This window comes from Erinaceus europaeus, chromosome 4, assembly GCF_950295315.1.
Source record: "Erinaceus europaeus chromosome 4, mEriEur2.1, whole genome shotgun sequence".
Taxonomy (NCBI): Eukaryota; Metazoa; Chordata; class Mammalia; order Eulipotyphla; family Erinaceidae; genus Erinaceus; species Erinaceus europaeus.
The window spans coordinates 120,253,622-120,279,432 of record NC_080165.1 but is presented as its reverse complement, the minus strand read 5'-3'; the positions used below and the strand labels follow the sequence as shown (position 1 = coordinate 120,279,432).

Genomic DNA, 25,811 nt, shown 5'->3' with positions numbered 1-25,811 from the left:
TCAAAAACACTCTAAAAATCTACAATAATGGTGTTAAAATATCTTTAGTCTTTGATATCAATAAATGTCAATGGCCTGAATTCACCTAATAAAAGGCACAGAGTAGGAAGATACAATCAGAAAATACAACCCTACAAAATTCTGTCTAAGGAAACCCACCTAACTCAACAAGACAAACTCAGACTCAAAGTGAAAGGATGGAAAACTATCATACAAGCCAATTGCCTACAAAAAAGAGCAGGAATAGCTATTTTCATATCTGACATGATAGACTTTAAAATAAATAAAATTTTAAAAGATAGGAAAGGACACTACTTAATGCTCAGAGGAATAGTCTATCAAGTGGACTTAACAATTATTAACATCTATGCACCCAATGAGAATCCATCTAAATACATCAAACATCTACTGAAAGACCTACAATAATATAGTAACAGCAACACAGTTATAGTAGGGGACTTCAACACCCCACTCTCTCAACTTGACAGATCATCCAAGCAGAAAATCAATAAAGACATGAAAGAGCTAAATGAGGAAATAGGTAACTAAAATTATTGGACATTTTCAGAGTCATTCATCCCAAGAAACTGGAATACATATTTTACTCAAGTCCAAATGGATCATTCTCAAGGATAGACCATATGATAGGCCACAAGGACAGCATCAGCAAATTCAAGAGCATTGAAATCATCCCAGGCATCTTCGCAGACCACAGTGGAATTATATCAACACTTAACAAATCAACAAAAGATTAGTAATAGTCCCAAAATGTGGAAGCTCAACAGTCACTACTTAATAACTACTGGGTCAAAGAAGAAGTAAAGGAAGAAATCACAATGTTTCCAGAGTTCAATGAAAATGAAGACACAAGCTATCAATATATTTGGGACACAACTAAGGCAGTACTGAGAGGAAAGTTCATAGCCACACATTAGGAAACACAAAAAATCACAAATAAACAGCCTGATTGCACATCTTAAAGACCTAGAAGAAGAAAAACAATGGAACCTTAAAGACAGAAATCACTAAAATTAGGGCAGAAATCAGTAACATTGAAAATAAGAGAACTATACAAAAGACCAACAAAAGTAAATATTGGTTTCTTGAAAGAGTGAACAAAATTGACAAATCTTTAGCCAGACTCACAAAACAAAAAAGGGAGAAGACCCAAATAAATCAGATCATAAATGAAAAAGAGATATCACAATAGACACTGCAGAAATTCAGCATATCATGCGAGACTGCTACAATTATATGCCACCAAGCTAGAGAACCTGGAAGAAATGGATGATTTCCTTGATACCCATGAACTTCCAAAATTAAGTAAAAAGGAACTAGATAACATGAACAGGCCCATCACAGCCAATGAAATTGAGACATTTATCAAAAAACTTCTCAAGAATAAAAGTCCTGGGCCAGATGGTTTTACAAAAGAATTCTACAAACCCTTCAAAAAAGAACTAATACCTCTACTTTTAAAAGTCTTCCAGAAGATTGAAGACACTGAAATAGTCCCTTCCAGCTTCTATGAAGCCAGCATCACTTTGATACCAAAAGCAGACAGGGACACAACCAAAAGAGAAAACTACAGACCAATATCTCTGATGAGCAGATATGCAAAAATATTGAATAAAATTTTAGCCAACTGGATATAGCAATATATTAAAAAGATTGTTCATCATGACCTAGTGGGGTTTGTCCCAGGCATGCAAGTTTGGTTTAATATATGTAAATCAATCAACATTTATCCACCACATCAACAAAATCAAGACCAAAAACACATGGTAATATTAATAGATGCAGAGAAAGCCTTTGACAAAATACAACATTCCCTTATGATCAAAACACAACAAAAAATGGGAATAGATGGAAAATTCCTCAAGATAGTGGAGTCTATATATAGCAAACCTACAGACAACATCATATCAATGGTGAAAAACAGGAAGCATTTCCCTTCAGATCAGGTACTAGACAGGGCTGCACACTATCACCATTACTATTCAACATAGTGTTGGAAGTACTTGCCATAGCAATCAGGCAGAAGCAAGGAATTAAAGCCATACAGATTGGAAGAGAAGAAGTCAAACTCTCCTTATTTGTAGATGACATGATAGTATACATAGAAAAACCTAAGGAATCCAGCAAAAAGCTCCTGGAAATCATCAGGCAACACAGTAAGGTGTCAGGCTACAAAATTAACATTCAAAAGTCAGTGGAATTCCTCTATGCATACAATAAGTTTGAAAAAGGTGAAATCCAGAAATCAATTCCTTTTACTATAGCAACAAAAACAATAAAATATCTAGGAGTAAACCTAACCAAAGAAGTGAAAGACTTGTATGCTGAAAATCATGAGTCACTACTCAAGGACATTGAAAAAGACACAAAGAAGTGGAAAGATATTTCATGTTCATGGGTTGAAAGAATTAACATCATCAAAATGAATATACTATCCAGAGCCATATACAGATTTAATGCTATCCCCATCAAGATCCCAACCACACTTTTTAGGAGAATAGAGCCAATGCTACAAATGTTTATCTGGAACCAGAAAAGACCTAGAATTGCCAAAGCAATCTTGAAAAGAAAGAACAGAACTGGAAGCATCACACTTCCAGATCTCAGGTTGTATTATAGGGCATTGTCATCAAAACTGCTTGGTACTGGAACATGAATAGACACACTGACCAGTGGAATATAATTGAGAGCCCAGAAGTGAGCTCCCACACCTATGTACATCTAATCTTTGACAAAGGTGCCCAGACTATTAAACGGGGAAAGCAGAGTCTCTTCAACAAATGGTGTTGGAAAAAAATGGGTTGAAACATGCAGAAGAATGATACTGAACCACTATATTTCACCAAATACAAAAGTAAATTCCAAGTGGATCAAGGACTTGGATGTTAGACCAGAAACTATCAGACACTTAGAAGAAACCATTGGCAGAACTTTTTTCCTCATAAATTTTAAAGACATCTTCAATGAAAGGAATACAATTACAAAGAAGACTAAGGCAAGCATAAACCTATGTGACTACATTAAATTAAAAAGCTTCTGCACAGCAAAAGAAACCACTGCCCAAACCAAGAGACCCCTCACAGAATGGGAGAAGATACTTACATGCTATACATCAGACAAGAGTTTAATAACCAAAGTATATAACGAGCTTGCCAAACTCAACCACATGAAAACAAATAACTCCATCTAAAAATGGGGAGATGATACGGAAAGAATATTCACCACAGAAGAGATCCAAAAGGCCAAGAAACAAATGAAAAAAAGCTCCAAGTCTTTGATTGTCAGAGAAATGCAAATAAAGACAACAATGAGATACCACTTCACTCCTGTGAGAATGTCATACATCAGAAAAGGTAACAGCAGCAAATGCTGGAGAGGGTGTGGGGTCAAAGGATCCCTCCTGCACTGCTGGTGGGAATGTCAATTGGTCCAATCTCTGTGGAGAACAGTCTGGAGAATCCTCAAAAAGCTAGAAATGGACCTACTCTATGATTCTGCAATTCCTCTCCTGCGGAGATATCCTAGAACCCAACACACCCATCCATAAAGATCTGTGTACACATATGTTCTTAGCAGCACAATTTGTAATAGCCAAAACCTGGAAGCAACCCAGGTGTTCAACAACAGATGAGTGACTGAGCAAGTTGTGGTCTGTATACACAATGGAATACTACTCATCTATTAAAAATGGTGACTTCACCATTTTCAGCCGATCGTGGATGTACATTGAAAAATTCATGTTAAGTGAAATAAGTCAGAAACAGAAGGATGAATATGAGATGATCTCACTCTCAGGTAGAAGTTGAAAAAACAAGATAAGAAGATAAAACACAAGTAGAACCTGAACTGGAATTGGTATGTTGCACCAAATTAAAAGGCTCTGGGGTTAGGTGGGGAGGAGAGTACAGGTCCAAAAAAGACGACAGAGGACCTAGTGGGGGTTGTATTGTTATATGGAAAACTGAGAAATTTTATTCATGTACAAAGTATTGTATTTACTGTTGAATGTAAAATATTAATTACCCAATAAAGAATTTTTTTATTTAAGAAAGTATTAATTAACATAACCATAGGGTAGGAGGAGTACAATTCCACACAATTCCCACCACCCAGTCTCCATATCCCACCCCCTCCCCTGATAGCTTTCCCATTCTCTATCCCTCTGGGAGCATGGACCCAGGGTCATTGTGGGTTGCAGAAGGTAGAAGGTCTGGCTTCTGTAATTGCTTCCCCGCTAAACATGGGCGTTGACTGGTCGGTCCATACTCCCAGTCTGCCTCTCTCTTTCCCTGGTAGGGTGGGTCTCTGGGGAAGCTGAGCTCCAGGACACATTGGTGGGGTCTTCAGTCCAGGGAAGCCTGGCTGGCATCCTGATGACATCTGGAACCTGGTGACTGAAAAGAGAGTTAACATATGAAGCCAAACAAGTTGTTGAGCAATCATGGACCCAAAGCTTGGAATAGTGGAGAGGAAGTGTTAGGGGATACTCACTGCAAACTCTAGTGTAATTCTGCTTTCAGGTATATATTTTGCAGTAGTTTATGGATACGTGTGAACATATGCTCTCTCTCACAGAAACTGGTGTATATCTAGGCTTTGGGACTTTGTTAGAAAGTGAACCACCAGAGATGGAATTAGAGTATACTATGAAAGGAAAGGTCTCATCCGAGTAATGAAGCTGAAGGGTTGTCATTCCACACGTGTAGTCTGTGGACACAGTCTGAAGTGAAGCATGTTAAGGTGGCAATCGTGTTGGTTAGGTTGTGATCGGCAGATGCAATATTATTTGATATGAATAGGGAGAGGCATAAGGGAAAGTGGGCCCTATCCAATGATTCCAGGACTGGGGGAAGTAGAGGCTCTATAGTGGAGATGTGAGGTTCCTGCTGTCTTAGGGTTCAAAAAGACAATTGATAGTTAATGCTATCATCACATTATTTTGTAATTGGGTTAACTTTGAAAAGTCCTTTTGTTAGGGTTTACTGTACAGTACCCGGTATCTTGTATATAGTTGTGCTATTGGTTGCTTCTGATCTACTTGGTCTAGGCTTTAGAGAGAGTCTGCATATCAATTACACTACATATATTGAGAAAAGATTCAGTTTGTGTTTTGAAAAACTTTGAGACATACAATTAATTTCCCCCCTCTCGTATTAATTAACTAGTGATGTATATGACTACATTTTACTAGGAGTGTACATAAACACCATTCCCACCACCAAAAGACTGTGACCCATCCCTCCCACCCACTGTTCCAGGAAGCTGCATGTCTACCCCTCACCTCAGGGTTATTAATTTGGTGCCCTACTTAGAATTTGATCAGGTCCTGCTTTTAGTTTCCCTTTCAGATCTTCTTAGTCAGCTTCTATTGATGAGTGGGATCATCCCATACTCATCTTTATCTTTCTGACTTAGCTCACTTAACATATTTCCTTCTAGCTCTGTCCAAGATGGGTCAGAGAAGGTGGGTTCATTGTTCTTGATAGCTGCATAGTATTCCATTGTGTATATATACCATAGCTTTCTCAGCCACTCATCTGTTGTTGGGCACCTGGGTTGCTTCCAGGTTTTAACTATTCTGAATTGTGCTGCTATGAACATAGGAGTACACACCTCTTTTTGGTTGGGTGTTATGGAGTCCTTGGGGTATAACCCCAGGAGAGGAATTACAGGATCATATGGAAGGTCCATGTCTAGCCTTCTGAGAGTTTTCCAGACTGCTCTCCACAGAGGCTGTACCAATTTACATTCCCACCAGCAATGTAAAAGGGTTCCTCTGTCCCCACAACCTTTCCAGCATTTGTTACTGCTGTCCTTTTTGATGTATGCCATTCTTACAGGAGTGAGGTGGTATCTTAGTGTTGTCCAATAAAGAAATTTTTAAATAAAGAAACGAATACTTATGTGGTGCACTTGGTTAAGTGTACATAGTACAAAGCACAAGCACCCGTGCAAGTATCCTGGTTAGAGTTCCTACTCCCCACCTGTAGGAGGGCTGCTTCACAAGTGGTGAAGCAGGTCAGTAGGTGTCTGTCTTTCTTCCCCCCCTCTGTCTTCCCCTCCCCTGGCAATTTCTCTCTGTACTATCAAATAAAATGGATAAAATAAAAATAAAAAATAGCCACCAGGACTATAGATTTATAGTGCAGGTTCTAAGCCCTAGCAATAACTCTTTAGACAAAAAACAAGACAAAACAACAACAACAAAAACTCATGTGTGTTGTCACATATGAATTCTGAAATCTTTATCTTGTTAGAATGCCCAAATATGATTACCTGAAATATAGATTTTTGAATTTCACCATCACACTTTTCTGAATTTTCTACTCTTAAAATAACCTTCATGCTATATAGTAAATGATTCAGAATTATTATGTAATTGGTAATTATTATTTAATGTATATGTAGTATTTAAAAGATAAGATTGTAGATATACTTATTAGTATTCTAGGCTAATTATATTAGAGAAAATAAATGTTCCAAAGAAATTAAAAGCTGCTAGTGATCATTATTTTCATTAGGAAGATGTGTTTCCAAAGATTTCAAAGTTTAACCTATCTGTTATCTCCTTCCTTATGATTGCATTACTATTTCATCAATAATGATAAATATTGAGTAGGGAATCAGAGCTTTCATCCTCACTGAATGAGGCCTCCTCCAAATCATGACTATCTGGAGACCAGGAGAGCCTAGGCTTTCACCCAACTCATGAGTAAAGAGATACTCTGTCCTGTCTCTGATAATATGGTAGCAGAGGAAAAGAGAAAGACTAACGGAATGACAGATTTTTAACCACTACCCAGTGATAATTCTGTTCCCTTCCCCATGGCAATAGTAGAACCTGATATCTGTACAAGTCACATGAGGAGCAGTAACAACGTAACCCAACATTCTCAACCAGGGAGATATCATTGGGGGCCTTGTAGGGGGAAAGAAGCCCTTTTACTAGGTCTCTGTGGGTCAGTAGAGACCAGGTAGAAGATCTGTATTTCTTCCTCCTGGTAGAAATGAAGTGGTGCCTTTCTCTCCCCAGGTGAAACAGTATCAGTGAAAGCCAGGTAAACCAGAAAGTTTAAATGAAGTCTGTATATTATATTATATTATATTATATTATATTATATTATATTATGTCATATTATATTTTCATAACATAATCCCTCATATGAAGAAAGTTGATACTCATTATATCAAAAACTAGAAAATCTCAAACCTAATTTAAAAATACAATAAATAAAAACTACATTCTAGGGATCCCACAAAAAGTTACCAGAGACTGGATGGCTTGATATTTAGTTCTCAAAGTTCAGAAACTGGAACTCCAAGGCTAAGGCATTTGTAGGTTTGTTTTTTGAGTCCCCTCTTGTTGATTTGTAGTTGACAACCTTGCTGTGTTCTTGCAGACCTTTCCTCTGTGCACATGAATCAAATGCATCCCAGATATCACTCTTTTTATAGATTTATTTGTTATGAGGTACAGGAAAAGTGATAGAGAGGGAAAGAGTGAGAACAAGAGGCCGTGTATATAAGACAGAGAGAGAGAAAGACAGAGAGAGAGAGAGAGAGAGAGAGAGAGAGAGAGAGAGAGAGGAAAGGAGAGGGGAGGAACAGCACTGCTAAGTTTTGGTATATGGTGGTACAAGGAAGGGATTGAATCTGAGCCCTCTGGGTCTTGAGATATGCAAGTTCTACAATGTTGAGTTGGCTTCCTGGTTCTTTTCCCTTTCTTGTCAGAAAGCTAACATATTGGAATAGGACCTCATGTTATCAGTCTCTTTTTAACTCTTTGAAAACACTATCTCTAAATAAAGATAGTCGTATAGATTAGGGCTCACCTATATGACCTCATTTGAAATCATTTATCACCCCAAAGATCTCATTTCCTAATACGTTTATATCTGAGGTGCTGGAGGTTAGAACTTCAGCAAGTGGACAATTCAGTCATTAATACATTTTAACATCAAGATTTAGAAGTGTCCTATGCATTGAAAAATTGTAATTCAGCAGCCATAAAATGCTTCATGAGCAACTACAATTATGTTTCAAATAAATGCAAATGTCTCAGCAAAGAAACAAAAGTCTCAGGAAAGAGACATAGGAAGAGGTACAAAGAAGACAATGTAAACTAAAGAAGCAGTAGAACTAAAAACATAATCACTGAAATAAAAAAAATTAAAAACCTTGGTAAATGGGTGTAATAGCAGAATAGAGGAAAGAGTGAGTCAGAAAGCAAAACAATAACAGTCAGCCAATCTGAATGACAAAGAAAATAGAAATGGGAATGGGGAAAAATATAGTCCTGGGGGAACTATGAGACTACAATAAGAGCTTTAACATTTCTTCCATGGGAGGTCTGGAAAGAAAGGGTCAAAAGTGGGATTGAAAAATACTCAGAGGGGGCGAATGGTGACACATCTGGTTGAGCTCACATGGTACAATGAGCAAGGACCTGGGTTTGAGCCCCCAGTCCCCACCTGCTGGGTGAAAGCATTGCGAGTGGTGAAGCAGTGCTTTAGGTGTCTCTCTGTCTCTCTTCCTCTCTATCTCTCCCTTTCCTCTTGATTTCTGACTGTTTCTATTCAACAAAGATAAAAAAAATTTAAAAAATACTCAAATAATGACTGAGGCTGGAGTGATTGATGTATACCCTGACAGATCTTACCACATGTAGGGTCTAGGTTTGGACCCTGGAACCACATGGGGATGCCATGACACCAGGGGATGCTCCAGTGCTGTGGTGTGTCTCCTTTACTGTTTGAAAGAAACAGTTGGTCTAGGAGCCATGAAATCGTGCATTTGGAAAAAAAAGAAAAAAAAAGAAAAAACTGAAAGGTTTCCAAATAAGGTAAATAATAATAATAACAACAAAGCTATAAATTACAAAGGCTATGTAAACTCTAAGTAGGAGAAACTCAAATTTAGTGCACGTATTTCCATTGGTGCCACCCCCTTCACATCTTAACAGGTAGTTTATTTGTTAAATATTTTATTTTGGGGGTTGAGCAGTAGCACAGTGGGTTAAGTGCACATGGCGCCAAGCACAAGGACTAGTGTAAGGATACCTATTCAAGCCCTTGGCTCCCTGCCTGCAGGGCAGTGGCTCCACAAGCGGTGAAGCAGGTCTGCAGATGTCTATGCTTGTCTCCCTTTCTCTGTCTTCCCCTCCTTTCTCCGTTTCTCTGTCCTATCCAACAATGATGACATCAATAACAACAACTGTCGTTAATGTTCAGGGGCTCCAGCAGGCCGGGCTAGCTTCATGGCGGTAGACAGAGACAGAGACTCAAGGACACACGGCTGGGCTGAGAAGCTGCAGTTTAGTCTTTATTCATGAACGGGCAAATCACCACACCATGAGCTTCCCCATCATTCTCCCTCCACGGCTCCTGCTGGGTCTCTGCACGTCCTTAGCATAGGGGGTGGGGAGAAAGCGAAGCAAGAAACTAGCAAGGGCCAAACCAATTCTCCTGGCAGGGGGAGAGCGAGACCAAACCAATGTGAAGCATACAACAATTCCCCCTTTTCTTAACAACAAATGGCGCCCATGTGGACCGGACTTGCACATCTCTCAGATAAGTGAAGACAATTTGGCTACCTATGTACTATGGCCTTCTCTTCTGCTTGTGAAGAGATCTCCAAAGTCCTCTGCCCTTTCTTCACGAGACTGTTTCGCTGTTTCTGGAACATTTATCTCTGGATCACTCTGTGGTTTCCGCCCAACGCCAGCCCACAGGAGCCCAATGCCAGCCCGCATGAGCCAGCTTTCTGCTGTGTGGCTCGGGACATTGGGCGCCGGCTCCCTCCACACTGCTCAGCTGACATGGCAGGGCCATGGGGCAGGGCCACAGCAGCCTATCCTGGCCGCCACCCTGTGGCACCTTGGCCCGCGCCTTCTGCACGGCTGTCCCGCCCACCCTCCTGCTATGAAGTCTGGGCAGATCCCGGACCTCCTGGAGACTGCGGGCTCCCTGCCGAAACTGGGCCCCCAGGCCTAGATCCTCAGCTCGGGTCTGAAGGCAGACGAGCTAGAATACGCAGAGATTCATGCAGAGATCGCAACCTACAATTCCTAGAAGTGGAGCTGCGCGGGAGGCCCCACCTCCGGATGGTGACCACCCAACAACAACTAAGACAGTACAGATCTAAATTCGTGTTTAAAATGACATGTCTTCATAACAAAGCTTTCTCTCCTTGTGTATTAATGACCATGTTTATGTGTGTGTTTAAAGTTTGGTAAACAGTAAGGTTAAAAATGTAACTTTAAGGTTAAATTCTTACCAGGCAAAGTTAAATGAAAAAGGTTTCAACATAATTCTCATAAAGATGAAATTAACTTACATTTAAAGTGTGAGGTAAAAATTAGTTAACAATCAATATATTTTAACTAAGTTGGTCTAAAAAAAAAAACCTGTGCACACCTAGGGTGTGTCTTCATCTTGAATGGGTGTAACAAAAGGTTATAAAGATGTCGTTGATATGTAAGTCTCAAATTCCTTCTCAATTAAAAACATTAGATTGTGCTATGGTTATGCTAATAATTCTCATGCCTGAGGCCTTTTTCTTTCTATGGTTCATGTTTGCCTTTCCACATTTTATTGTTTGAACTTTAAATAGCCTTAGAATGATGCTGGAAGAGACTTCCAATTGTGATAGAGTTATCAATTGTGGTAAACTTCTAACCTGCTACAAGTTTTGTTTCATAAGTAAGTGAATTGCAGCTGTCAAGTTCTCTACAGAAAAGCAGAATTCCGATGGCTGACATTTCCCATCGAGACAGACGTACAACAGTTCACCCCCTGGCAATTCTTCAGTGGACATCTGCTTTGGACTTCTATTGGACTCACTGGTACACCTCGGACACTGCACAAAACTAGCAGCTTCTCTTATGCTGCTGGGTTTCTCAAAGACTGACTGCAGCCATGTCTTGGGACTCTAGGCCTCACCCTTCCCCCATGCTAGAAAATGTCCATCAAGTCAAGTACACCCTCCAGAGGCAGGAAATGTTTTTTTTAAGCTGATAAAGTTTTGCCCACAGAGGCAAAAAGTGGCCCCCTCAGGCCTTCCCTTGGCAGCACACTGGTTCTTGTTACTCACTTACATGTTTCTCCATGTTTGTTCCAGTTTCTTTTTTTGAAAATGCCTGTATGATATAGGTTTCTGTTCACCCCACACCCCTGACACTGTGGTCATTTAGTTAAAAACAAAAAGGGGAATATGTTGGTATTCTTCGTGTTGGTTTGGTCCCCTTCCCCCTACCTCTGAGAGAATTGGTTTGGCCCTTGCTAGTTTCACGACCCGCTTTCTCCCTGCCCCATATGCTAAGGATGTCCAGAGTCCCAGCAGCAGCTGCGGAGAGAGAATGATAGGGAAGCACATGGTGTGGTGATTTGCCCGTTCGTGAATAAAGATTAAACTGCAGCTTCTCAGCCCAGCCGTGTGTCCTCGAGTCTCTATCTCTGTCTACCGCCGCGATGCTAGCCCAGCCTGCTGGAGCCCCCGAACCTTAACAACAAAGTCGGTAGAGCATGAGACTCTTAATCTCAGGGTCGTGGATTCGTGCCCCATGTTGGGTGCCATTTGTTGTTAGAGTTCAGGGGCTCTAGCAGGCGGGGCTAGCTTCGCGGCGGTAGACAGAGAGTAGTTCATCGACTTTACACACTGTTGCCCTGGGCATTAGATAAAAGGAAAGGGGGAGATGCTGGGAAATTGTGCTGATACAGTCACATCTGCCATGTTGTCCCCTCAGGCTACTGCTAGTTCTTGCAAGAGTTGGGACATTCTCGGAGTGCCTGTTCAGCCACGTTGTGCCCTCAGGGCATTGTCTATATCCCTGTGATATTTGGAGTGCTTTGGTTACTCCTCCCCCCTCCCATTCTCATGAGAGTTATTATCCTATCCTGGAGTGCTATAGTTACTCCTCCCCCTTCCCATTCTTGTGAAAGCTACTCCTATAAAAGCCCTTCTTCTTCCGCACCTCAGTCTCTTGCCAGCGCTCCACTCCGGTATTCAGATGCAGGAAAGGTTACTGTGTGAGGCGGCCATTTTCGCTACTTCCACGTGGCCCAACCTGCCTCTGTAGCACCCAACTCTGAGGTGCCAGCACAAATAAAGATTTGTGTTTCCTCTTCGCTCTGGATGCCCTCTTTCTCTTCTCCGCGGCCCGTGCACAACAACATTATTTGGCAATTGGGCTCACTTTGAGAAATCCCATCAGCCGGGGGGATTTCTGAGGGAGTCCTGAGATTCTCAGACAGGATGGGTCTAGACCTCGAATAAATCCCTCTCCCTAATATTACCAGTCATCTCTATTAGGAACAATAGAATAGACCCCTTTGTGGACCCCCATAGAACATTACCCTCAACTTGGATCAACAATGGTAGAGAATGTTCCATCCTCCAAAGGGAGGATGGACAACGTACTCCATCCCCATATGAGGAAGATGGGTCCTGAAATTGGGGCAGCTTAGAAAATTCCTACTCATGACCACAGAATGTGAGCTCAGATTTATAGGGATGCAGAGGTCCCAAAGGCTCTTAAGCTGAATATAGGCCCCAGATCAGATCAAATTGCAGGGGTTTATAGTCAACAATATTTATACAACTTTCCCATATTTGGGAGCTACTCTCTTCCCTGATCCAGTTTTCTGGTCCTTTTTCCAGCTATGACATCATCTCCCCAGACAATAACTTGGATCCACCTGCAAATCAGATTTCAGGCTCAGGGGAAAAACAACAACAACAACAACAACAACAACAACAACAACAAAAACTAGTATAGCCACAGGTCCTTTGGAATAGAACTAAAATATTCCTACTAGCTGTCTACAAAATGGAGACCCCCCCAACTCTTAATCTGCACTATTCTAGCCTTTAGGTTCATGATTAATCAACAATTTGTTTGGTTTTGTATGTTAACTCTCTTTTCAGCCACCAGGTTCCAGATGCTAGCATGATGCCAACCAGACTTCCCTGGAGAGACAACCCCACCAATGTGCCCTGGAGCCCCATTTACCCAGAAGCTCACTCCACTAGGGAAAGAGAGAGAGGCAGGCTAACAGTATGGATCAACCTGTCAACACCCATATTCAGTGGGGAACCAATTACAGAAGCCAGACCTTCTACCACAGTGACCTTGGGTCTATACTCCCAGAGGGATAAGAATAGGAAAGCTATCAGGGAAGGGGATGGGATATGGAGTTCTGGTAGTGGGAATTGTGTGGAGTTGTACCCCTCTTATCCTATGGTTTTGTCAGTGTTTTCTTTTTATAAATTAAAAAAAAACAAAGAAAAGATTCTCTTCTTGAGTTTAATCCATGCCATAACAACAACAACAAAAGATTTTATCACTTCTCACAGTTGAATGGTATTCTGTTGTATGTATATGCCACAGTTTCCTTTGCCATTCATCTGTTGTTGAACATAAATATAAATGTACTACTTGTCTTTCCAAATTACACAACTACATGAGGACATCATTCAAAATTGAAATGTGATTCATCTCCTTTTGCAGTACAACATTGCATACTATTATCTTTCAGAAGTGTAGTTGTTTGTTTTGTTGACCTCAGGTAATTATCTATGGATAGTTGTGTGATGATGACACTAGCAGATGCCTACTGTGTATAATGCAAAAAAAAATTTAGTGGATGATTTTCTTTTTCCTCATATAATTATTGTAGAATAGATTGAGTTGGTTCTCAATGAATCAAGTATGCAGGGAGGCATGTGGGACCTGTGATAGCTGGCACTGCATATTAAAATTTATTCTGTGTTGATTTAATGTCATTTGTAGATTTGTGTCCTGGGAAGTTTCCAGGCCAACTTGCCCTGTAATAGGTTTTATTACAATTGCACTAAATTGGCAAGTCTAGTTAAAACACAGAGAAATGGGGGTCGGGCGGTGGTGCAGTGGGTTAAGCGCATGTGGTGTGAAGCTCAGGGACTGGCGTAAGGATCCCAGTTCGAGCCTGGCTCCCCACCTGCATGGGAGTCGCTTCATAGGCGGTGAAGCTGGTCTGCAGGTGTCTTTCTCTCCCCCCTCTTTGTTTTCCCCTCCTCTCTCCATTTCTCTCTGTCCTATCCAACAATGAACAACATCAACATGGCAATAATAATGACCACAACGAGGCTACAACAAGGGCAACAAAGGGGGGTGGGGGATGGCCTCCAGGAGCGGTGGATTTATGGTGCAGGCACCCAGCCCAGCAATAACTCTGGAGGAAAAAAAAATACAGAGAAATGTAACAATTGCCTGAGGAACTACTTGTCCTTTTTTTAGAAGAGTTGCCTCTGAACTGGAGTCATATCTAATCCTTTTCCCTCACACCTATGCTAAAAGCATACTTAACTTTTTAAAAATAATTTGTGTTATTAATAGTTTGTTACAAGATTATAAGATTATAATGCATAGTTCCACACTACATCCACCACCAAAGTTCTGTATCTCCATCCACCAACCTCCCAAAGAGAACTACTATAGTTCTCACAAGTCTTACAGTTTGCTTGTTTCTGTTTTGTTTTGATTTTAAATATCTTTAAATGTATGTATATTTTCACATGTATATATATTTAAATATTTTAAGTGTTTTAAAATATTTTCACATGTATATATTTTAATATTTTTGCATAAATATCTATTTAAATTTAATCAGATAATTTAATTAGATAATATGATATCAATAAGCTAAAAATAATGTGTAGAAAGAACCGGACAATTTCAAAATTATTTATTTATTTGCCAGCAGAGATATCAATGACAGTTGGTGCCTTCATGACAACTCCACAAATTGTGGAGCTCATTTGCACATTTATTTTTTTTGATGGAGGGTGAGAAGCAGGGAGATATAGAAAGGATGAGGGAGAAATTGAGAGCTAAGGAGACACTGTAGCACTGCTTCATAATGTCTGAAGTATCTCCTTTGTAGGTACTTCCTTGTGGTGGTCCAGGACTTAAACCAAGGTCCTTGTGCATGCTAACATAAGTACTATCTGGGGTAAACTACCTGCTGGCCTCCAATTTTCTTGCCCTTCCACATTCTCTCTCCCTTTCTCTCTCTCTCTCTCTCTCCCTCCCTCCCTCTCTCTCTCCCTCTCTCCTTCTTTTTTGCTTTAATTTTTCCTTTAATTCCTTCTCTCTCTCTCTCTCCTTCTTTTTCCCTTTAATTTTCCTTTTAATTCCTTCTCTCTCTCTCTCTCTCGCCTTCTATTTTCCTTTCAATTGCCCCAGGGGTTATCACTGAGGCTTGGTGTCTATATGACAAATCTGCCACTCCCAGTGGACATTATTTTCCTTTTTATTGATAGAGACAGAAAGAAATTGAGAAAAAAAGGGGAAAGAGGGAGAGAGAGAGAGAGAGACACTTACAGCACTGCTTCACTGCTTGTGAAGCTTCACAAGAATCCAGATCAGTAGTTTTCACTGCTTGTGAAAAGGAAGAATATTACACAATATACAAGAAGAAATTAAGGTCAATCTACATGAGTGAAAGGGAGAAGGACTGAAGACGCTGATTAGCAATGACCTCATGTAGACTATGGCTTCAGTAGACAATAAGAATATATGGCCCTTCAGCCTTTCAGATCACCATCACTGATGGTGCCCCCAGATTATAGCTATGTCCATAGTATCAGACTCTTAAACAGAGGTCTATGACTTATGCAGAAATAATAATAAAATGCTCATTTTGGCTGTGAAATAGTCAGAATGCTTTCAATGTTACAGAAACCCATTTCAAACCAGAACATAACAAATAAAAGCAGAAGAGAAAAAAGGCTGATACATAACTGGGAAATCAATAACTTTTAAGACTGGCAGGTTCTTTACTTTTTATTTTTCATTTATAAAAAGGGAACACTGACAAAATCCATAGGATAAGAGGGAGACAGCTCCACATAATTCCCACCACCAGAACTCTGTATCCCTTCCACTCCCCTGATAGCTTTCCTATTCTTATCCCTCTGGGAGTATGAACCCAAGGTCATTATGGGATGCAGAAGGTAGAAGGCCTGGGTTCTGTAATTGCTTCCCTACTGAACATGGGTGTTGGCAGGTTGATCCATACTCTCAGCCTGTCTCTCTTTTTCTCTAGTGGGGCGGGGCTCTGGGGAAGCAGGGCTCCAGGATACATTTGTGGGGTTGTCTGCTCAGGGAAGTCCAGTTGGTATCATGGTAGCATCTGGAACCTGGTAGCTAAAAGAAGAGTTAAGATATAAAGCCAAACAAATTGTTAACTAATCCTGAACCTAAAGGCTAGAATATTGCAGATGAAGATTTGGAGGGTCTCTGTTTTGTAGATAGTTAGGCCTATTTTAGTTATATTCCACAAGTCCCATAACTATACTAGTTTTTTTTTTCTTTTTCTTTTCTGAGCCTGTCATCTGATATGTAGGTGGACCCAAGTTATTCTCTGAGGAGATGATATCATGGCTGGAAAAAGAGCTAGAAAGCTGGATCAGGGAAGAGAGAAGCTACCAAGTATGGGAAAAGTGTATAAATACTGTGTATAAATACAATCGATTTGATTTGGGGCCCATATTCTGCTTATGAGCCTATGTGACTTCTGCATCCCTGTAGATCTGAGCTCACATTCTGTGGTCATGGGTAGGAACACTCCAAGCTGCCCCAATATCAGGACCCATCTTCCTCAGGTGGAACATAGAGTATGTTTTCTAGCCTTGCTTCAGAGGATGGAAATTCTCTACCGTTGTTGATCCACATTGAGGGCAAGGTCCTATGGGGTCCCACACAGGGGTCTATTGTGTTGTTCCTGATAGAGATGACCATTAATAATGGAGAGAAGGATATATTCGAAGTCTAAGCCTGTCATGTCTGTTTAGGAATCTCAGGACTCCCTGATTAGGGCCCCAGCTGATGGGGTGGCCTGATTAGTGACTAAAGAGTCATCATTAAAGTAAGGACTGGCAGGTTGTAAGAACCCAAATACTGCCAAAGATTCATCTCCATCTTCTTCTTCTTTTTAATTTTTTATTGATTATTAAATATGGTCAGAGAGAAATTGAAAAGGGAGGAGGAGATAAAGTGGGAGAGTGACAGAGAGATACCTGCAGTCCTGCTTCACTGCTTGTGAAGCTTTCCCTCTACAGGTGGGAACCAGGGGCTTGAACCTGGGCCATTAGACATTGTAATGTGTGTGCTTAAGCAGTGCACCACCATCTGGCCCCTCGTCTCCATCTTTCTTTCTTTTCTTTTCTTTCTTTTTTTTTTTTTTTGGTACTTAACATACTATTATTTTTTATTTATAAAAAGGAAACACTGACAAAAATATAGGATAAGAGAGGTACAACTTCATACAATTCCCACCATCAGAACTCCATATCCCCTCCCCTCCCCTGATAGCTTTCCTATTCTTTAACCCTCTGGGAGTGTGGACCCAGCGTCATTATGGGGTACAGAAGGTGGGAGGTCTGGCTTCTGTAAATGCTTCCCTTCTGAACATGGGTGTTGACAGGCCAATCCATACTGCCAGCCTGCCCCTCTTTTTCCCTAGTGGGGTAGGGTTCTGGGGGTGAGGAGCTCCAGGACACATTGGTGGGGTTGTCTGTCCAGGGGAGTCTGGTTGGTGTCATGCTAGCATCTGGAACTTGCTGGCTGAAAACAGACTTAACATATAAAGCCAAACAAGTTGTTGCTTAATCATGAACCTAAAGGCTGGAGTAGTGCATATGAAGAGTTGGGGGGCTCTCTGTTTTGTAGATAGCTAGTGGGCATATTTTAATTATATTCCAAAGGGCCTATATCTATACTAGTTTTTTTGGTTTTTTTCCCTGAGCCTGAAATCTGATATGAAAGTGGATCCAAGTTATTGTCTGAGGAGATGATGTCATGGCTGGAAAAAGGACCAGAAAGCTGGATCAGGGAAGAGAGTAGCTTCCAAATATGGGAAAGAAGTATAAATATTGTTGACTGTAAACCCCATTTGATTTGATCTGATCTGGGGCCCATATTCAGCTTAGGAGCCTATGTGGCCTCTGCATCCCTGTAGATCTGAGCTCACATTCTGTGGTCATGAGTAGGAATGTTCCAAGATGCTCCAATATCAGGATCCATCTTCCTCAGGTGTAGCATCAAATATATATTATCCAGCCTCCCTTTGGAGGATAGAACATTCTCTACCATTGTTGATCCAAGTTGAGGGCAATTTTCTATGGGGGCCCACAAAGGGGTCTATTGGTTTGTTTCTGATAGAGATGAGCAGTAACAATGGAGAGAGGGATTTATTCAAGGTCTAGGCCCTTCAAGTCTGTGTGGCAATCTCAGGACTCACCAAATAGGGCCCCAGCTGATGGGGTGGCCAGATATTGACTAAAGAGTCATCATTAAAGTATGCCAGTCTCTTGCCCTTATTCAGCTTTTGCAGTCCTTGCTTTGATGAGGTTAGTTTTGGAGTGAGTGAGAGAACTGTAATAGGAAGTAGGTGCGGAGGGCATCTAAGTCTAAGAAGACACTATTTCATTATGAATTTTATACTGACTCACTACAGACTATTGTGTATTTTTGCTTTCAGGTATGTATTTTACCCTAATTTATGGATACATGTGAACATTTGCTCTATCTCATGGGACCTGGTCTATATCTAGGTTTTGGGACTGTTAGGAGATGAACCACCTGGAATGGAATTAGAGAATCCTATGAAAGGAATGGTCTCACCTGAGTAATGAGGCTGAAGGATTGACATTCCACACCTGATGTCTTTGGTCACAGTCTGAAGTGAAGCATGCTGAGGTGGTATTCATTGTGTTGATTAGGTTGGGATCGGTGGTTGCAATATCATTTGATATGAATTGAGAGAAGCATGCAGGAAAGTGAGCCCACTCTAGAGGTTCCAGAACTAGGGGACATATAGGCTCTATAGAGGAAGTGAGAGGTTCCTGCTGTCTTAGGGTTTAAGAAGACAATAGATAGTTATTGCTCTAATCACATTATTTGGCAATTAGGTTAACTTTGAAATATCCCTTTGTTTGGATTTGCTGTATTATACACAACATCACCATAATTTATGTCCTTTGACATTATTTGTATATAGCTGTGCTACCGGTTGCATCTGTTCTCCCTGGTCTAAGCCTTTAAGAGAGTCAACATATCGAAGACTCAGTCCTTGGTCTTTGCATTTAAAAGTTTGAGACATTTAATAAATTTTCCCCTCTCATATTAATTAAATAGTGACTTATATGACTACAACTTAATAGGAGTGTACATAAACACCATTCCACTACCAAAAGACTATTTCCCATCCCATACCCCCCCCTCCAAAGCAGAACATCTCCCTCTTTCTATCTCATCCTCAATATGCTTGAGTTCATTGTTTGGGCAGACATTCCTCAGGTGGGTCACAAAATGACTTTCAGAAATCACGGCTCATACCTAACTATATAGACCAGCCCCCAACCCACTCCCAGAGATGTTACTCTGGAAAACTAAGCAGAAAATTTCCTGGGAGAATCTTCATTATCAAAGCCATTTCATATGCTTCTCTTTCTTACTAAAGGAATCTGTTTCGGAGATTTAGCTCAATTTCTATTGGAACAGAAATGTCCTATGAATGGAAGATTTAAAGAGAAAGATTAGGTTCTCATCAAAAGTATGTTATGGGAAGTAATGTCAGTGCCCTAAGTATTAGTTGGATAATATAGATGATGAATATTACACATTACTGTAAGTCTACTCTTAGCTTTAAATTCAGTATATAATCTGCTTCAGGAAAGTGAGAGAAAAGACAAATAATGGCACTGCTATTTTAGTTTTCCCAGAAAAGATAGATGATGACACATAATAGAATATATAACATTCAGTTAATAATAGACCACATAAAGCCTAAGTGGAAAATAAATCTTCTTTTAAGAAAATTTACACAATTAGTCACAGAGTCAAGCAATTTTTTATAACATAGGCTTGGGAGGGGGAGAGGTAATGACAGTAAGTAGACCAGACCAACGTGAAGCAATTAAGAATAAGACACCATTTTTTCTGAACAAATACTTAAAAGTTAGAAAGGCAGGACTATAATGGCAATAGACTGTAATGGCAAATGACTTCAGAGACTAATCATTCATATAGCCAGTAGAAATTTTAATAAGGCAGCACAATTTCTTAAAACAATGGAAAAAAAATACCAGCATTAACTGTATGTTAGGGTGAAATTGCTTATCAATGTGGTGGGAACAGAACTTATTACAATAATTTCTTCTGGTATCTGGATCATGCTTTATGCTATAATATATTAACTTGGTTGATCTTTATAACATACCCAGGAAATGGGCAGTAATATAACTATCTGTATACTATAGATATGAAAACTGAAGTATAGAAAGGTCACATAGCTAAGGGAGATAGGTTTCAATTTTCCTACTGGTGTTTTTTCCATAGACACAACACTTGTTTGGTGAGAGAGAACTGAGTGTGAATCCTATGTCTACTACCTACTCACAATATGACCATGTCCTTTTCACCTTCATTTTCTCATATACAAACAAACAAAAGTAATAACAAAAAAGTATGATGAGTACAGTATCAAAAATGCCTCTCATTTTATTAGGTCTTCATAGGTTCTCTCACCATATTCCATTAAGCCTAAAGGAAGAAAGGGCCATAACTTCTCCTCCTAGTGTGAGGAAGAATCTGTCCCCAAGAAAGGGGAAGGAAAGCACAAGCTATGTTTTAGGGTTTGAGAAGTGAAAACAAGAAATGGAAGTGAAGAAAAGGGAAAAAGCATAATTTCAGTGTTCTCCTTCTGACTTCTCATGCATGAATTCAAAGGAAAAGGATGTGAGTGAGCCTCACAATAGAAAGCCTATTTTCTCTATCAGGAACAACAAAATAGACCCATTGGTGGGCCCCCATAGGACCTTGCCCTCAACCTGGATTAACAGTGGTAGAGAATGTTCCATCCTCTGAAGGGAGGATGGACAACATACTTTATGCTACACCTGAGGAAGATGGGTTCATATTGGGGCAGCACGGAATGTTCCTACTCATGACCACAGAATGTGAGCTCAGATCTACAGGGATGCAGAGGTCACATAGGTTCCTAAGATAATTATGGGCCCCAGGAATTGCTGGGGTTTACAGTCAATAATATTTATACTCCTTTCCCATATTTGGGAGCTACTCTCTTCCCTGCTCCAGCTTTCTGGTCCTTTCCCCAGCCATGGCATCATCTCCTCAGACAATAACTTGGATCCACTGGCATATGGTAGCCTGAGGGCTTTTTTCTTATAAGTAGGTTTTTTAGCTTAATCACTCACTCCAGTGACTTGGTGGGTTCCCAAAGTAGTCCCAGCCTCATCTTGCTTCAGTCTCAGGGCTTAGACCCAACATTCTAAATTTAGTGTTAATACTTTGTGAGCTGTGAGCATATTATTGATGTGTTTAACAGGAATGTGATATTTATTTAAATTTGTTTTAGCTTACTTTAACTTACTTTGTACTTATAAACTGAAGCTCATATAACCTTCATGGCATGCTGTTTGATGCATGCCTGAATGCAGAAGGTATACTTGTTACTATTATAGTGAATCACTTGTCTGGCTTGGAGAAACTAGCGCCAAAATGTCCTTGTGGAAAAAAAAAAAACAGAGGAGCCACATGTGGTTGACTATACACGTTAATGTGCATGGACCCAGTTCTAATCCTTGACCCATACCTGCAGGGGGGAAGCTTTAGGATTGATGAAGTAGTACTGCAGGTATCTTTCTTTCTCTCTCCCCTTCTACATCTTCCCTTTCCTCCTCAATTTCTCTCTGTACTATCAAAAATCAATACATATATATATATTTAAATTGGCCACTGGGAGCAGTGGATTCATTGTGCAGTAACAGAGCCCCAGAAGTAACTTTGTGGCATAAACAAATAAGATAAAAATAAGAAGCCAATGTATTAAGCTTTTGTGAACTTCAGCAGGTGAAATGAAGTGAAGATGTTAACTCAGATTCAGGAAATTACTTGGATTTGGTTTATGCTTGAAATAGAAATTAACTAAACACAGACAGCTAAGGAAGTTGTTTCTTGGTTATAGAAAGTTGAATGGTACCATCTCTAACTGTTGTGTCCAACCAGAACCCTAGAATGTGACCTTACTGAAAATGGAATCTTCACAGCTGTAATCAAATGTTCCCATTTAAAATCATTGGGTTTGTGGTAGACACTAAATCCAAAAACTGGGATCTTTTAAAACAAAGAAGAGGAGAGTCCAGATGGTGGTGCATCTGGTTGAACACACATATGACATGCTTGAGGATGCAAGTTCAACTCCCCACTTCCCACCTGTGGAGTGAATCTTCACAAGAAGTGAAGTAGGTCTGCAAGTGTCCCTATTTTTCTTCATATCTCACCCTCCTCTTTCAATTTCAATCTGTCATATCAAATAAAAGTAAAAAAGAAATAAAGGAAGAAAGAAAGAGAGAGAGAGAGAGAGAGAGAGAGACAGAAAGAGAAATTAAGGAAGGCAGGCTAAACGGTCATTGGTAGGGTGGATTTGTTGTGCAGTGATAACCTTAGTGGCAATATAAACCAACCAACAAACAAATACGCAAATAAAACAAAGAAGAGGCTAAAAGCAGATAAAAAAAGAGTTCACTTGATAATAAGGATGGAGACTGGCTTTATTCAACCACAAGCTAAGAAATATCAGGAAGATACCAGAAGTTGGACAGGCAGGGAAATGTTCCCACCTAGAGATTTTTGAGAGAGCCTTTTTAACACTTTAATTTTGAACTTTTGCACTCTATAATTGTGAAAGAATAAATTTTCATTATCTGAAGTCAGTCATTTTGTGGTTATTTATTATAAAACCCCAGAGAAAATAACATATGGCTGCAAGAAAGAACCCCAGAGTAAAATAATTATTGAAAAAAATTATAGCTGACATGTTCCAGGAATATTGCAAAATTGATGACTTGCACTAATTTTTTCTCAAGAAAAAAAATTTAAAAGTCAAAGGCAATTCTCCATCTCTCCCTCCCCCCCCCTCTCAAATTATTGCCACTAGAGTTATTGCTGGACCTTGGTATCACAAGTCCACCACACCTGGTGATCACTTTACCCCCCTTACTTTTTTCTTTCTTCTCTTTTTTAATTATTTCTTTCTCCCATTGTTTCTCTATTTCTTCTTTCTCCTCTTTTTCTCCTATTCTTCCTTCTCTTCCTCCTTCTTTTGGATAGAAACAGAGAAATTGAAAGGGAAAGGGGACATAGAGAGAAAGAGACATCTGTAGCACTGCTTCACCACTTCCCCCTATAGGTGGGGGGCTGGGGCTTGAACCTGGATCCTTGCTCATGGTAACTTGTACACTCTACCAGGTGTACAAGTGCTCTGTTATCTAGTCCAAAAGACATTTTTCTTGCAGTTCTTGCTGCTTGCTTCACCAACATTTGAAAGAGAATTTTCATATATTGCATTAGGTAAAAATTAAACCACTTTTTAAAATTTTATTTGAAATCAGAGCCATGAGTGTCAGGTGGTGGTGCATCTATTACCATGAGCAAGGATCTGGGTTTAAACCTCCGCTGCCTACTTCCAGGGGGGGAAGTTTCAAGAGTGGTGAAGCAGTGATGCAGGTGCCTTTCATTCTTTCTCCCTTCCTATTTCCACACCCCTCTCAATTCTCCCTGTCTCTATCAAATAGAAAAAAAAAAGGAAAAGATGACTGTCAGGAGCAGTGGATTTGAATTGCAGACATTGCTACTCTGGTGACAATGGAAATAAATAAATGCATCAACAAATAATAAATAAATACCAGTGCCACATCTTTTGGAAGTTTCACAGGGTAGATTAAAATAAATTGTAGCTTATTAGCCAACATGAGTGTCTCTGTGAAAACCTGGTTATAGTGATGAAAACTTCAATAAAGAGCAAATAAGTTAAAAACATAAACAATGAAGCCTATTTGACAGCAATGGAAAGAACAGATTGAAGGGATTGTATCTCAAGAGGAGATAACAATCCTTCACAGAAGGGGGTGGAGGGCTTTAATGTGTTTGCAAAAAGGGAGACTATGCTTCTGTGTGCAGGAGGAATGCCAGATGGGGGGTGTCAGGGATCCTGAGCACCCAGTTCTGAGCCTATCAGTGTATTAGAATAGGATCTCCATGGCCATAGCCAGGGGGAGGAGGAGGGAGAGGGAGAGAAGGGTTGCCTCATGTAACTGGATCAACAGACAAGGGCAGAGAGTATCCCCACAGGGTCACAGCAGGCTGGTATTCTCAAGTATTTTTGCAAAGCAGGGACTTGTAATAGCGACAGATCTCCTTCTCTAGGTTCAATGCTTAATTTAGGTTTGAAAATCTCAGTAATGTGATTAGCTTTAACCCAGCATTGTAGAGCAAAATCATTCTGGCTACATAACATTTCCTTGTGAAGTTTACACACTTCTTTTTAAATTAAACTCTGAATGAACTTGGGAGTCACAGACACACACATGAAAGAATCCAAACCAGGGCCTACAAGATAACTTACTTTGTGATGTATGTGACCCAGGCTCAAGCCCAATGCCCACTGCACTAAAGAATGCTTTGGATCTGTGGTGTCTCCTCTCTCTATTTTCTTTTGTCTTTCTACCTGGAAATATAAAGCCTCCCGGAGTGATGGAACTCCAGCTTTTTATTTTTTAAAAAAAGTAAATTAAATTACAAACCCACTACTTTCACCTCAGTCACAACATGGGCCCTTTGAAATATAACTAAAATAGGCCTACTAGCCATCTTCAAAAGGGAGACCCCAAATCTTCATCTGCAATATTCCAGCCTTTAGGTTCATGATTAGTCAACAATGTGTTTGACTTTATATGTTAACTCTTCTTTCAGCCACCAGGTTCCAGATGCTACCATGATGACAACCAAACCTCCCTAGGCAGATGACCCCACCAATGTGTCCTGGAGCCCTGCTTCCCCAGAGCCTTTCCCCACTAGGGAAAGAGAGAGACAGTCTGGGAGTATGGATTGACCTGCCAATGCCCATATTCAGCGGGGAAGCAATTATGGAAGCCAGACCTTCTGCCTTCTGCACCCCATAATGACCCTGAGTCCATACTCCCAGAGGGTTAAAGAATAGAAAAGCTATCAGGGGAGGGGTGGGGATATGGAGTTCTGGTGGTGGGAATTGTGTGGAGTTGTACCCCTCATATCCTATGGTCTTGTCAGTATTTCCATTTTATAAATAAAAACTTAAAAAAAGAAAATTACTTCACTTCTTCAACTTCACTTCTTCTGGCTTCAGGTGGCTGCTTCCTTTTCTTCCTGTTCTTTTTGTTGTTAATATGCTTTTCCTGCAGATGGCCAGAACCTTAAGGATAATCAGTACAACAGTTGATCACTGTCCTCATAGTTGCCTTTCTTAGCCAGAGGTCAGCAAGAACCATATAAACAAGCATAAACACATTCATGCTTGTTACCTCACAGCATGTTCTGGAGAGATGAACAGCTAGCTAGAGGTTGGATTCTTTTCACTCTTCATCTTTTAAAATGTATATGTACTGCTATTGCTTCATAAAAACAAACAGAATCTAAACAGAGAGCAGAATCACTACATTAGCAAGTAATCCCACGCATTAATCAGGCACAAATTTTTGCAACTTTCCCATAATGCACTGTTTCCCAGTCATTTAATTTTCTTTTCTGCATTGGGACCTGTATATGTATGATTTTATTGCTCCTAGACCAACTTCTTCATTCAGATAGAGAGGCACAGAAAAGCAAGAGAGAAATAGAAAGACACCATGGAACCAGATTCCTATAGGCCTATAGCATGCCCATGTGATGCCTGGGTTTGAGCATAGACTGCACA

General features: G+C 40.2%; 1 protein-coding gene across 1 annotated transcript in view; it reads left to right on the top strand.

Moving 5' to 3' along the window:
- The window catches only part of AKAP7 (A-kinase anchoring protein 7), a 258,608-nt gene extending 233,493 nt beyond the window's left edge, over positions 1–25,115 (top strand). The window contains exon 9 of the mRNA XM_060190452.1: positions 24,833–25,115. Within this exon, the coding sequence (XP_060046435.1) occupies positions 24,833–24,858 (26 nt within the window). The 3' untranslated portion in view covers positions 24,859–25,115. The remainder of the gene's footprint in view (positions 1–24,832) is intronic.
- The last annotated feature ends 696 nt before the right edge of the window (positions 25,116–25,811 follow it).